The 15,927-nt window shown below is 46.6% G+C and overlaps 2 protein-coding genes across 3 annotated transcripts in view; one reads left to right on the top strand and one right to left on the bottom strand.

Moving 5' to 3' along the window:
* LOC147683385 (glypican-5-like) overlaps positions 1-15,927 on the bottom strand; it is a 1,567,690-nt gene that overhangs the window by 492,511 nt on the left and 1,059,252 nt on the right. The window lies entirely within an intron of this gene.
* LOC147683386 (uncharacterized) lies at positions 3,038-6,859 on the top strand. The gene is given in 3 exon segments (XM_086944831.1): positions 3,038-4,906; positions 4,908-5,063; positions 5,066-6,859. Coding segments are annotated over 3 exon segments (3,213 nt in total). The 3' UTR covers positions 6,254-6,859.

A 15,927-nucleotide genomic window follows, 5' to 3' on the forward strand; every position in this document is an offset into this window, starting at 1 on the left:
CAAGGGCTGCTAAGGAGCTATTGAGGGAGCCTCTAGCTGGAGAGTGGTTTCTGCTGGTGATTTCTGCTGGGAGATGATGATTCAGGGTCCTGCTATTGGCATGTTTTAGCTTGTAGCAGAGTTTAATGAAAGCTCCTTGCCTTGCTATCGATTGCTTAATTAAGCCAAACTCAAGACGCAACTGGGCTGGGGACGAGTGTCCCGGCAGGGATAAAACTGACTTAAAGAGTTTGGTGATGGCTCTGCTCTGCTGTGTTCCACATGCCACCCCCTTACTGGCACTACCTCTGCGTCCTGCGTCTACGTACGTAGGCAGCGAATCCTCCACTCCAGGGGTCATTCTGGCACTGGCAGACAGTGAGTGACACACATGGGACCGCGGCACCCTAACACTGTTTCAAATTAAAGCGTGCCTGAATGCTCTGACCATGACTGTCAGTGCTTTAAGTGGAACAAGAAAGGTGTGGGGTCTCTAAAAGGGGCATGATGAATAAACCATAACTAGGAATCCTTACCAAGAGGTGGTGTGCGTAAATAAGGAGTTTCCTTAAAACATGTGAATAAAAACCCTGTGCCTCACACAATGGGCCACTCGACCAGTATTTTGATGCCTATCTTTGAATTTTCCATTACTGCATCCAGACATATAACAGAACAACGAATATCAACAAACAACAAGCCAGACCTATTGGCTTTGCCTATGCTTGTTATATATTTTGCAGTAGCATCAGTGAATTAATGACTGCGCCTGTGCCACCTGCTTATGATTGCATTTGATATACACTGAGCCTCTTAAAGGTTGAGCAGTCCTTTATGAGAAATCTGGTGGGCCTACCTCAAAGTACACCGCTCACACCCCTGCGACTAGATTTGGGCCTGGAGTCCATTAAAGAATTGGTAGCTGCACGACCCCTGCTTTACTGGAGAAGGCTCTGGTCTGTACTGGAGCTTTCAGCCTATAGAGCGGAATTTTTTGAGGTTTGGGGACAAATAAAGAACAAAAACATTCCTTGGTTATCCCACATCAAGGCTCTTTCCTATTACGTAGGTTTGCCTCAGCTATGGGAGACCCCCGAGCTGAGCTGCCCGAGGATACCTAGGTCAGAGTTGCTGGCCTCTGTGAGGTATTAAAATCTCCATGCATTACAGTGCTCAACAACTCTGGGCAGGCTGTCTGCTGAGTTTCTGTTAGTAAAAACTGATTCCCAGAGGGAGGAATTCCTAGATGTAGTGCAACCTCCCCTCGCGAGGAAATTCTATAGCAGGACAGGAGGCTCAGATTATGCTTTCTCGATTTCTTTACTACCAACAGCAGCCAATAGGAACATAGTAAAGAAAAAACAAACTACAACTCCCATGAGCCCTTAGGCAACCATAGAGTCTACATACTATATAAACCACCATAGAGGACAACACTTCCTCTTTCTTTGCTGCTTCGCAGCCAGTTAAGTCCATTTCTCTTACTTACAACTTGCATGTCTGTTTTTTTGCATTGTGTTGTATATTGATTAATGCGTTTACTCACGCGTTGTGTGCCACTTTTCAGCTGCTACTTGTGTTTGTTGCCGTTTTCGCCGTGTGGTTTCTCGCCTTTGGCGGTCGGTTTTCGGCGTTTGTAGCTTGTGTTTTTGTTCGCTTTTGAGAGCGCGTGTCGCCTCTCTGGTACTGCGGGCGCATTGTGCCCGTGTGTCCTCTGGTGTTGTGGAGCGGGACGGGGCTCAGGAGCTCTCGCGCTACTGTCGCGCGTCGCTCCTCTTCCGGACTGTCAGGCACGCCTTCGCGCATGCGCGTTGGCTCTGTTTACGTTCCGTGTGTGTCACGGAGCCCAGACACGCTCAGAGGCAGCGTAGCTTTTAGCGCCTCAGCCCACTGCCTGCCGGAGAGCCCCTCAAGACGCCTTTTTCCCTCTGGATAGGGTTCTGGACTGTATAATATTTAGAGGCGTTGCCTAGGGTGGCTACTGTGCAAGCCTGTCCCTCCACTTTTGATTTTGCCTGTATTTTGGTCGAGTTAGTTGCTCTACCTGTTAGGCTTGCTTGGGGCTGTCACCCCCCCTGACTGGGTCACTTGGTCCCCGCCTTGACCCTTTTTGCTTATTATTTTGTGGGCTTATTGGTACATATATATATTTATATATATATTCCTCAGTGGTGTGTATTTTTCTTTTTTCTTCCACCATGGCTGAATATGAGGATGCTGATGAATATTTTTATGATGAGGAGCCCGAGGAGTCTTTTGAGTTCGACTTGGACGATGCCCTTGACCAAGGGGTCCGGCATTCAGTCAATACTGCGCTAGTCCACGCAATAGGACCTCTGAAGCGCCATTTGACGGATTATGCTCAGCAGCAGGGCTGGATCCCACCTCTTCTACCAAACACTCCTCTAAGTCGTCTAAGAACCCTCATAAATCAGACTTTATGACATTGGCTCAATCCTTATCTGCCCCTACTGTATCTAAGAGGTCCCATGCTCCTCCCCCGGACACGGAGGACACTTCATCCTCTTCGTCTTCAGGTCCCTCTGGTCTTCCCCCTGCTAAAAGGTCACGCAAAGAACATTTTGTTAACGCCTCTTCCCATCCCCCGGTCCTGACCTTTGAGCCTACGGATATCATCCATCCGAATTCCAAAACTTGGTCCCCTGCGCCAGAGGTTGCTGATTACATACAGGCTCACATCCGTGATTCCTTTGATCAGGAGGTGCGCTCTCGGTTGCGTTCCGAGTGCCCTCGCCCGGAATTGGAAGATAAATTAGCTGACACCCCGGAGGACGATCCCACTATATTGACATACCTCAAGAAATTCACCAAAGACCCGAAAAAGGGGATTGATCGCCCTTGGCACCTGTGTCAGGATAAACTTCTTGATCTTCTTGGCCCCCTAACCAAAATCCTGGATTTGGGTTATCAAGCACAAGGGTCGGCGTCTGGCATCGACCCGGATGAACTTATTGGTTGGGCCCAACGGGCTATCTGTTTCCTGGGAAACGCGAACTGTGCCCTGTCCACCGAACGTAGGCGTTCCATATTATTGAAAATGGATCCCCGGTTGTCTGAATTGGCGACATCTGAGTCTGGCCCCTTGGCCCAGGGTCTCCTGTTTGGCCAAACATTTTTGAAAGAATTAACGAAGTTCGTTGCCACCTTTAGTGGCCTCGACAAGGCGCAGTCTTCCTTGCGCAGGGCATTCCGCCCGGTTTTTGCCAGGGCCGGACGTTCTGGGGGACGTTCGTTCGGCCGAGGTTCTGGTCAGCAGCGTGGCCAGCAGTCCCACCAAGGAGGAGGCGGACAGCGTCAACAGCAACAGTCCTCCTACTCCGGATCCAAAACGACCTTCTACCCCTCCCGTAAAGGTCGTGGTCAAGGCAACAAGGGAGGCTACGGTGGAAACCAGGGAGGTCGCCAGGATTTCTCCTCAACAGGTGAGCTTGATTCCTTACGACAGTGTTGTTCTGGGGGGCAGGGTGCAATTTTTTCTACAGAATTGGCGCACGATCTCAAACGATGCATGGATCTTGCAGACAGTTCAAGGGTACCACATCGAATTTTATCACCCACCCCTTCAGGGTCCCGTCCCTTTACCCCTTGTTTTTTCCCAACGAGATCAGGAGGTGATCTCCGAGGAAATCGATTCTCTTCTTCTCAAAGGGGCCATTGTGCGCACGACCCTACATCCACAGGGGTTCGTCAGCAATGTGTTTCTGGTGGAGAAGAAAGGGGGAGGGTCTCGCCTTGTGCTCAATCTCAAGGAGTTCAACAACGGGGTGGTCTATCGCCACTTCAAGATGGAGCGCATACATCTTCTCAGGGATCTTCTTCGCAAGGGCGACTGGATGGTTCGCCTGGATTTGAAGGACGCTTACTTGTCCGTTCCCATCTTTCCGCCTCATCGCCGCTTTCTGCAGTTCCAATGGTCGGGGGAGTGGTTCGAGTACACGGTTCTCCCGTTCGGCCTCTCGTCCGCCCCATGGTGCTTCACGAAGCTCTTGAGACCAGTCATGGAATCGCTGCGTGCACGGGGAGTGCGGCTAATTGTGCATCTGGACGACATTCTTTTGATGGCTCAGTGCCCGCTGCAACTACGTTCCCATTTATCATGGACAATCGATCTGCTTCAGTCTCTCGGATTTCTAGTGAATCCTCAGAAATCTCATTTACAACCCACTCAGTCGATAGAGTTTCTGGGTTTCCTTGTGGACTCGGTCTCTTGCCAACTTCTCTTGCCTGCCCAGAAGGTCAGGTCTATCAAGAGGGAATTGAAGTCACTGTTGTCTGCACCGAACGTATCGTTGCGGTCGATCGCTCGGATTGTCGGACTATTGGCCTCTTCCATTCAGGCGATCTTTCCGGGTCCCTTACATTATCGGGCCCTGCAGCGTCTCAAGATCCGACACTTGCAGAAAGGTCTTCGTTATTCCGACCTTGTTCCTCTGTCACAGGACGCGAAGTCGGAGATGATGTGGTGGCTCCATCATATGGAAGCCTGGAACGGGAAAGCCCTGTTCGGTTCCACTCCGGACTTGGTGTTGGAGTCGGATGCGAGTCTATGGGGCTGGGGAGCCCGTTGCGGGGACTTGACGACGGGCGGCCGTTGGTCTCTGGACGAATTAGCCCTTCACATCAATTGCCTGGAACTTCTGGCGGGATCGTTTGCGATCCGCAGCCTTGCTCCACAGGCCACCAGCTGTTGCATTTTGCTCCGCATGGACAACATCTCAGCGATGAGGTATGTGAACAAACTGGGGGGGACACGGTTGAGAATGTTAGCAGAGATTGCGAAGGATTTCTGGCATTTCTGCCTTCAGAGGAAGATCACTCTTATTGCAGAGTATCTCCCGGGTCGCCAGAATCAGGTGGCCGACTGGAACTCTCGCCATCTGCTGGACTTCAGCGACTGGCGCCTTCACCCACGGGTCTTTCGAACTCTGTCTCGCCTTTGGGGTCGACCTTGGATCGATCTCTTCGCCTCTCGCCTCAATGCTCAACTGCCCAAGTTTTACAGGTGGCGTCCGGATCTGGAGGCTCTTGCCACGGATGCCTTTCTCCAGACTTGGCCTCCTCAACTTTGCTATGCTTTTCCCCCGTTCGCGATGATTCCGCAAGTCTTGGCCAGAACGACGCAGTTTCTATCGGAGATCATTCTGATCACTCCTCTTTGGAGAGCTCAAGCGTGGTTTCCGGACCTTCTGGAAATGAGTTGCTCGACTCCATTCCTGCTTCCAACGAAGTGGAACTTGCTGTTGGATCCTCTGCTCCATCCACATCCTCTAATTCTGTCGGGCCAGCTCCGTCTGGTGGCGTGGCGTCTTTCGGGGAACGCTGGAAAGTCCCTGGCTTATCGGGAGACGCTGAGAGATTTATCAATGAAGCTTGGGCCCCCAACACACGCAAGCGTTATGCGTCAGCTTGGCGTCGGTGGTGTGATTGGTGTTCTGAACGAAATCTGGATCCCGCTTCAGCAGATGTCTCTCTAGTTGTTAATTTTCTTGCTTCCATCGCTTCTTCTGGTTCTGCTTACAGGACTGTCAATTCTTTTCGCTCCGCTCTCTCTGCGGGCCATGACTTTGTCAACGGGAAGCCTATTGGAGAACATCATCTAATTTCTACATTGCTTCGTGGAGTTCGGATGGCTAAGCCGCCATGTCCTAAATATGTAGCTCTTTGGGATGTCTCCGTTGTGTTACGTTTTCTGGAAGCATGGCCTCCCAATGCTTCTCTGTCTCGTAAGCAATTATCTGCGAAATTGACAATGCTTTTATGCTTGATATCTTGTAAACGTGTCTCGGATGTCCGCGCATTGGACCTCGCGGGTCGTTCTTTTTCCCCGGAAGGCGTTACTTTTACGGTTTCCAGACGTACGAAGACTAATTTGTCCACTGTCACTTATCCAGGTTTTCCTCACAACCCACAGTTGTGTGTGGTCCGTTGCATAAAAGATTATGAGGTCAGTACTGCTCCTTTTCGTCAGGATTTATCTGGACAGTTGTTAATTGCTTTGCAAAAGCCTTTTAAACCTGTGGCGCCAGCTACTCTGGCTCGTTGGGTACGCTGGCTTATGTCAGAGGCTGGAATTGATGTCTCCATTTTTGGAGCTCATTCCGCGAGGGGTGCCATGGCCTCTAAGGCTTTTCATGTTGGTGTGAGTTTGCAAGACATTGTGAAGACGGCTGATTGGTCTTCTGATACTGTGTTTAAGACATATTATTTCAAACCTATTGTGGATATTGCCTCGGTTGTGGTGGATAAGCTTTGAACAAGCATAATCTGAGCCTCCTGTCCTGCCATAGAATTAAAAATTTGCAAACATTCGTGACAAGAATTTTCAATTCTATTAAGGACACGGAGGTGAGGATTATCCCACCCATTTGTATTCTACTGCATTGTTAATGTTGCATTTTGCTTTGCTATGCTCTGCAATGTTTCTTGCATCGATTTTTTCCCACCCTATGTGATGCTGCCTTTACAAGGTTTTGGGGTTGTATATTACGGCTCTGTTTTTCTTTCAGGTTCGGACCAGAAGTAATCCTTCGTCATGGTCTCTCCTGCACTGTTTTCCGATCCCTTGGATGCTGGATCTGCTGTGTTTCCTTCGACTTCTTCGCTTTTGGATGGTTACCTGTTTCCGGTTGATCTCTTTGGTGGTTGCCTTCGGACTTTTCCTTCAGGATGGTCGGCGGTACTTTCTTCAATGACTTTTGACTGTTTATGATTTCCTGGACAAAGAAAGAGGAAGTGTTGTCCTCTATGGTGGTTTATATAGTATGTAGACTCTATGGTTGCCTAAGGGCTCATGGGAGTTGTAGTTTGTTTTTTCTTTACTATGTTCCTATTGGCTGCTGTTGGTAGTAAAGAAATCGAGAAAGCATAATCCTCGCCTCTGTGTCCTTAATAGAATTGAAAATTCTTGTCACGAATGTTTGCAAATTTTTTATTATATACCCAATTGAGACACGGTTGCCTGCCCGTTAGGGCATTCACTTCTAAATGGGCCAACACAGAAGAGGGAACCTGCCCAGCCTTTAACTGTAGCCGAGAAGATGTTGTGCATGTTATGTTCTTTTGCCCGGCGTATAGTAAAATACGAAAATGTTGGCTGATTCCCCTATGTAGAAACCTGGGACTTAGGCAATGTGTGCAGGCCTGTAGGGTTTTAACATATGATACCTCTCCCCTATTATCTTTGCTGTTTCCCGTTTCCTACATGGTATGTGGCGTAGAAGGAAAGGCTTTGTTTAAGGTCAAACGGAAATAACTTGGATCAACTGTCCCCCTTTTTTTTTTAAACACAATTTTTCTCAGCTGAGCTTCCTTTTGATAACTTACTGTTTAATACATTTTTATCCTCTATTCTAACTGTTTATATTTATGGATTGTATTACTGTGCTTTGTATGTATTTTATCTGCACTTTTATGGTCCATGACCGAAATAAAGTTATCAAATGTAAATGCACTTGATATTCCCAGATAATTTTGCCCTTTTCCTGATCGTTTCTCTGACTGTAATCATGTAGCTCCGCATGCAGTATTTCAAATAGAGTAAATCCAAAGTTAATTTTACCATGAGATAAAATTTGAACGGGGAATTAATTTGTTTGTGATATGACCCTTCACACTCTAAATACCTTCACGTATATTTTCTACACAGTATTCCCGATAAAACCTGGTTTGGAGAATACATTTGTCCCCTAATCCATGGGGCCCCATTATCTTTTTGCCACACTGGTTTCCAAGGATTAAATTAAAGGCAATGCTTCAACGGCATATGGCAAACGTTCAAATAGCTTGAGACTTTATTGCACACATCTTTTTGTAATGTGCTGCTCTCTACGCACTGTTACTTGCTGCGCCATGTGGGTCACACTGTTGACATACAGCGACATTATCGAGAATATGTCATATTAACAATATTGCATGAACATGAAATAAATGCAAATGATGAGCTGCACATGCTATGTGCAATATGTCTTAGCACCCAGAGACCCATGAGTACATGACGCACTTTTTAAGCAGCTTTTACCTTACATATAACCCATAATACAATTAATGTAGAACTGGTTGGTTTGTAATGTAACGCCGCACAGGCTTCCGATAACTCGAAAGCACACGAGGAACGCCTTTAACTTCAAGCTAATTCATTGTGGAAAGGTTTTGCCTCACATGCTCGCCATAAAAGCCCCTTCCACTGAAAAGTTCCTTGTCTGCAGCCCGCCACTTCCCATGCCATAACTTATTTAGTATCCAGCGCATTGATTGTGAAAGTGAGACAGCAAATTCTTAATGTGTGTCAATTTACCTGCATCAGCTGTCCTTTGAAGTCATAAAGCATCACAAAATGTGCTGCGTCATAAAAAGCGGAGGTGGTGAGGGGGGGCAGAAAATGGCTTTTTAATGACACAGACAGCGTTCAATAGGCGCATCCTCTTATTAACTCTGGGGAAACGTGTTTTTAATTCAGGGAATACAACATAGCGACAGACATCTAATCACCGGAGGGACACAGATAATCAAACATGTCCTTGATAATGTTTGTGTTGCATTATTATTTTGCCTCGCTCGTTTACAGCATCAGTGCTTGAATGGGAGACCATGCGCTCGCTATAAAAGCCGGAAAGGTATATACGTGGGAAATGTAACCCCTTAGGAGCCATATGTACAAACCTTTAGCAAGGCAGTAATCAGTTGCAAACAGGTTACCGGTCGCAAAAGCAACAATTTGCTATGTAAGAAATCCATTTGCAGTCGTAAATTTTGCGATGCAAATGAATGACGAATCCGTATTTTACCAACTCCAAATAGCAACTCGTCATGAAGAAATCGGTAATACCGATTCGCTATTTCTATATTCATTACATTCACAAATAGCAAATAGGCACGAAAATACTATTTTGCACTTGGAGTTTACTACCAACTCCAGCAATGTGGTATCTGTGTGCAAACTATTAAAGCTGGCTCAGAATGCAGCTGCGGTTTTCCAAAATGGCTGCTCTGTATGTGATGGCAAGGAGAATGAGTATTCTGGCTGGCTTGCAGAGATGAAAGAGAAGATAGGAGAGGATCTCCAAATTGAGGATTACAGTATTTGAGCAAACTGAGGAAGATATTTGAGCAAAGTACAGGATTATAAGCTCTGTTATCCTGGAGCTCACAACTGATGAAAACCTCACTTTGTGCTGTAAGTCCATCATCACCCATTGTGCAGGTTGTTGTATTCTTAAATGCAATTTAAAAATAATGCTGTAGCTTTAAGAATATATACTTTAGCTTTAAGAATATATTTATATATAATTATATGTGTATACCTGTAGCTTTAAATGCTTAGCATCTTCTAATGTTAGTCCAAGGTTCCATGACACCGTTGTTCCATGTCATTAACTAGAGTCTGTTAGAGATCTGGTTTGCCTGCAGTGTGAGCACTGCTTGATCTCTGTACTCCTTCAAAAAACTTATAACTTGTTTAATATATAACCTGTCATTTATGGATTATAACACAGGTGTTACGTAGTTTGCATCTCTAAGGCACTGGTGGCCCGAGGTGTCATTGCAGCAGCTGGTGGTGTGTTACATAGTGCCCTTTCTTGTTTTTTTTTTGTCCATACATTTTTAGATGAAACCGTTAATGTACATTTATATATATATATACCGTGAGAAAGGGCGCATGCCCGAAACGCGTCGGTGTGACAGACTTATGGTGGAGTTTGCTGAATAAACATTTACTACTTACATTTCCCGAGTGCAGCGTTTCAATTTTGCGGAAAAAAAATATAAATATATATATATATATGTATATATATATATATATATATATATATATATATATATATATATATATATATATATATATATATATATATATATATATATATATATATATATATATATATATATATATGCAGAGAACTCCATCTTTAGTTTCCCATTGAGCAGGAAGGAGGACCACGGACCCAGAAAGCTTTGTGCAAAAAGTGTTTATTGCTCCATTAAAACACCACATATCACCATGACGTGTTTCGGCCCCAGAAAGGCCTTGATATAAATATATATATATATATATATATATATATATATATATATATATATATATATATATATATATATAAATATATATATATATATATATATATATATATATATATATATATATATATATATATATTTTCTTATCTTGTCCTAGAGGTCTTCGTAACAGGAAGCTCCTTACAAACTAAACTCAACCGTAAACCCACAGCGGGTAACACCGTATTGCATGCGGCAAGCCACCATCCCAGGAGTATGATAAGAAATATCCCCTTTGGGGAATTACTCCGCCTAAAGAGGAATTGTTCAGATCCTAAAGATTTCTCACCGGTCCGGGATGAAGCTGTGTGTAGGTTCCAAGATAGAGGCTACTCGAGGGCATCATTAGCGAGTGCAGTAAGTAGAGCTGACCTCCTGGAAAGGAAAGATCTGATAAAAACTAAAGTCAAGGAGGTAGAACCGGAAGGAACTATTAGAATGATAACCACCTACAATATGAGATCCAGTGAGTTGGTACAAATATTCAACAGAAATTGGCATATTCTAAAAACGGACTCTGTAATGAAAAATATGCTACCCCCAGACCTTTTGTAACCTATAGACGGTGCCAATCTCTCAGTGACCATCTGACCAACAGTCATTTTGAGGACTCCCCAAAAGCTTCAAGCAAAAAACCTATATGTGGCTTCTATCCTTGCATGCACTGTAAGGCATGCAAGTATAGTAAGAAACGGATAAAGTATGAAGGGAGACCCAATGATCCACGCCCCATTAGAATGATTACAAAACTACTGAATTGTAATTCAGAATACATAATCTATTGCCTGGAATGCCCGTGCTCCAAGAGGTACATCGGAAGCACAATCAACCGGGCAAAAAACGTATCCTGGAGCACATGTGTGCCATAACCAACAGGGATAAAAGTTACCCCGTGGCACGCCACTTTGAAACTCAGCACAATAGCATTAGGGACGTATTGTCTTTCTTCCTCATTGACCAGCTGGATAGGAAGGAACGTGGGGGCGACAGAGTTAGATCTTTGAGGGCATTGGAATCCAGGTACATCATTGACCTCCAAAGTATGCAACCGAGAGGATTAAACAATGATGAGGAATTATGGGTGCATCTGGAATAAGTCCAACAGAAAGGGCGAGAAGAATGTCAGTTTTGGTCAGAAATATTAACCTGTGTCACGAGAGATCGCCAAGAATGTAAAGTAAAAGAAAAAAGAAGGGGGAGAACGTGGAGATGCATATTCTCCGATTGCCATTGTTCCATACCATTCTCTAACAACAATGCATATTATGAACTGTCTAGCTGTACGGAAAGACATGCCCATACAGGGCGCAATTGCGAAGCAGGGATTTGTGTAACAAATAATCATGCCCATACAGGGCAAGACCACATAATCGCATATTCACACGTGAATAATTGGGGACATAGGAAATAGAATTAAATTGAACCTTGATGATTGCAATGGTCAATGTTCTTCTATTGAACAATATTGCTATAACACAAAATATGAAATAATGTGCATAAAAAATTCTTGTTTCTCTCAACGTTATCGAATTCTGAATAGAGAGGACTGTTTCTGATAGTAAGCACATGTAAATAGCAAGGTGGAAGGACAGGATTACTTTTTTTTTTTTAAATTAAATTTATACTTTATTGCACTTTCAATATAAGCACACAGCACTCATCGCCTACAACCCGAAGGCCGGCGGCAACAATCAATAGCACCTAGGACAATGGGCAGTAGTCTCATACACAGCCGTAGTGCCAGCATCCCGGAGGCCTGGCGGCGTACTCTTAGGAAAGTTAAACCGTTCTGCAGGAATAGCTTCTGACAAATATTAAGAATAAACAGTTGATGCTAGTATCAACACCCATGGCCATAGCTTGATGTGCTAAAAAGAATGCGGTTAGCTCGGTTGTGCCAATCAAAGTTTCAGAATCACGGAAACGAAACACCTTGAAAAAGGGAGGAAGAAGAGTGCAATAAGCCCACAACAAATAGAAACCCCCCCCCACCCCTCAACCAAGTCAGCCTACCCGTACCCGTGTCCACCCACCCACCTGCAGTAACTTCTGATTCAACAGACGAACTTTGCACCTATGGCTAAGGACCCGAGGGCCCAATGGTGTGGTGCGGTTTTCAAAAGGGACCACGAAGACCACCCTCCCTGTACAACCATCCCGGGGATTCACGCGCCCAACCTCTCAACCAGCAGTAGCAAGGAACCAGACAACCACCACGGGAAGAGAACAGTCAACCATGTAACATGTCAACCTCTGCCGCCTCCACCCCACCCTCCTGCAGCTCATCCAACTCCTCCCCTTCAGGGTCCGACTCACCGCCCTCCTTGGCGCACTGATATTCCCTATATAACCCCCAGAAATTCTTAGGGCGACTCTTTGGGGGAAGCAGTTCATTATACACCTCAGACTGTGTACAGCAATACAGCAAATCCGTCTCCCAGCGCTTTTTAGTGGGAACTGGCCCCCTCATCCAGCACAACGCAACCAGGCGCTTGGCCATCAGCAGAGCAATATCAGCCAAGCGTTGCACCGCCACTGGCAGCGGTTTGGAAAAACCCAGCAGCGCTAGGGCCGGGCTCGGCAGAACCTCCGTTCCCAACATCGTACTAACTTCCGAAAATACCTACCGCCAAAACTTGTGAATACTAGGGCAGGCCCAGGACATGTGCAAGAAATCAGCCGTGGGAAAGTGGCAACGTTCACACTCCGCCGACTCCCGCAACCCGTACCTGTGCAATCTTTCCGGTGTATAGTAGACCCGCTGTAAATACTTAAAATGTATCAGACGATGTCTACTATTAAGTGAGATCTTTCTGGTATTCGTACAGCAGTATTGCCACATCTCATCCGAGATCGTCAACTGGAGGTCAGACTGCCAGGCCAATCTAGCCTTGGAGAGCGGGTGCTGCCGGTGCCGGTCCCCCAGTTTCTTAAGGTTTGTCACTAACTTACTGGACGATGGGTTCTTAATAACATATGTAAGCTCCGGTACTTCCCGCGGCTCTGCCATTTCCGGGCCCAGCAACCCCTGCAACGCCCTACGGACCCGATGATAATGGAAGCTGTGTAGTAGCGTCGTCCCAGAGTGGGATTGGAGGACCTGTTGCGATGTTTTCACCGTGCCATTCAAAAAGAGGTAAACTGGAAAGGGGTTTTTAGGAAAATCAGAGCTCCAGGGCGCACTGCCTAAGTTAGTACGTTACAGTGTGTGATGTGGATTGTTTGCTGTGTAGTGCGTGAAGAGCAGACGGACAACACCCTTAACCGTCTAAACAAGTCAACAGACCAAGCAATTATACAAAGCAAAGCTCTCGCAACTACAGTAAGATGACACAGATAAAGTACAATGACTGCTGAGAATTAATGGACAGAAGCAGATTCTTTTGTGTGTTTCTTGTAACAGCAAGATGTTGGTTTATTCTCTCCAGACTTGAGGAATGTCACAATCGCCGACACGTGTTTCGTCGTGTGCGGTTGAGTCAACACGACTCTTCAGGGCTTGAAGTTCAACTCCCAATGTAAGGGTTGAAGATAGTCTGGACCTCGTGGTTAGATTCACTATGTCTATTAGAGTCAGAATCCAAATGGTAACTGGTATGGAAAGGTCTATCCTGTCAACACGTATGATAGACACTTGGATTCGGTAAGTCTCGCCTTACAGGTCGGTGTTAGGCATCGAGTGTTTGCACTCTGAGTACGGTTGCGTCTCAGGCGGAAGCCGGGAGGGGATCCATCAATAGTACTGCTAGAAGGGAACGGGTGCGTCTCCTCTGTCGTACATGAGAGACAAACTGCCGGGAACCACCAGAGGAGGGATACCTGATCACGGCACACCGCAACAGAGGAGACGCACCCGTTCCCTTCTAGCAGTACTATTGATGGATCCCCTCCCGGCTTCCGCCTGAGACGCAACCGTACTCAGAGTGCAGACACTCGATGCCTAACACCGACCTGTAAGGCGAGACTTACCGAATCCAAGTGTCTATCATACGTGTTGACAGGATAGACCTTTCCATACCAGTTACCATTTGGATTCTGACTCTAATAGACATAGTGAATCTAACCACGAGGTCCAGACTATCTTCAACCCTTACATTGGGAGTTGAACTTCAAGCCCTGAAGAGTCGTGTTGACTCAACCGCACACGACGAAACACGTGTCGGCGATTGTGACATTCCTCAAGTCTGGAGAGAATAAACCAACATCTTGCTGTTACAAGAAACACACAAAAGAATCTGCTTCTGTCCATTAATTCTCAGCAGTCATTGTACTTTATCTGTGTCATCTTACTGTAGTTGCGAGAGCTTTGCTTTGTACCATTCAAAAAGAGGTCCCCCACCTTTTCTATGCCCAAGTCCAGTAACGCCTTCAGGACTCCCTTCTCTGTCAGCGGGGTCAACCACACCGCCCATTCCACTCGCATCAGGGGAGAGTACAACAGTTCACTATCTCGGGAGCGGACTAGCTCATGCCAGGCGTGGTTCGTGGCTGCGATAGAATCCAAATTACCAACCCTGCGATCAACAGGACAGCATATCGTAGCTGGGAGTGGGGTGGGGTCCGCAAAGAGGCGCTCCAGCTTCACGTGTGGGATGCCAGGGTCACCATGGATCCAGGTGTGGAGATGAGCCCCCTGTGCTATCCTGTAGTACCGTTCTAGATCAGGAGCCCCCAGACCCCCCCGTTCATAGGGGAGCATTAGAGTTTGCCATCGAACCCTCGGCTGTTTGCCCCCCCATGCTAGCCTGATAAGCGTCTGCGTGAGCTGACGGAAAAAGGCCTTCGAGAGCACGACAGGTATGTTAGTGAAGAGAAAGAGGAACCTGGGAAGAACCACCATCTTCATAATTGCTATCCTGCCCATCAGGGACAGTGGAAGCCTGCACCACACCTCCACATCATCCACAAGTTTAGAGTACGCGACACCATAGTTCTCGCGTACCAGGATCTCAGTATCAGTGTGAATGCGGATCGCTAAATAACTAATAGAGTCCGTGGTCCATTGTAACGGGTATTCCGAGTCAAATGGGAGGGTTACCGGGGTCAGAGGGAGCGCCACAGACTTGTTCCAATTGACCCGAAGGCCTGAAAGGGCTCCGAACCTCACTACTTCCCGCAAGACAGACGACAGATTCACCACCGGCTCTCTGACATATAACAGAGTATCGTCGGCATATGTCAATATGCCAATCTGATATGTAGGGAAGTTGATCCCTTCGAACCCATGGTATTCCCTAATAGCGCAGGCAAGAGGTTCCGCCACCCGAGCATACAGAAGCGGGGAGAAGGGGCAGCCCTGCCTAATGACCCAGCTGATCTCAATCGGGGCAGTGACCGAGTTCCCTATCTTTAGCCGCGCAGTCGGCTTGTAGTACAGGGCCCCCAGCATCTGGAGGAAAGGTTCGCCGAGCCCATACTTACGCAAGACCCTGAGCATAAACGGCCACTCCACCGAATCAAAGGCTTTTTCCATGTCCAGGAAAATAGCCACAGCCTTATTCTCCTGCCGGATATGTTGAATGGTGCCTAGAACCGTACGAATATTGTAAGTCAAGTTCCGAGCGGGGACAAACCCTGCCTGTTCCGGGGCAACCAGATCTGGGACAAGGAGAGCCAACCGGGCCGCCAGAACTTTTGCATATAATTTGGCGTCCACATTAATCAGTGAGAGCGGCCTATACGAGCCACACTCGTTGGGGGGTTTTCCCGGCTTCGGGATGGTGATGAGAAGTGCCTCCCGCATAGATTTCGACATACTGCCCTGTTGACAAATGTCATCAAAAAGGAGCATCAAGTAGGGTACCAATTTGTCTTGAAAAGCCTTATAGAAGGCCACCGTAAGGCCATCCGACCCCGGGGCGCTGCCTAACCTCA

The sequence above is a fragment of the Lissotriton vulgaris genome, chromosome 11, assembly GCF_964263255.1.
Source record: "Lissotriton vulgaris chromosome 11, aLisVul1.2, whole genome shotgun sequence".
In the NCBI taxonomy this organism is placed as follows: Eukaryota; Metazoa; Chordata; class Amphibia; order Caudata; family Salamandridae; genus Lissotriton; species Lissotriton vulgaris.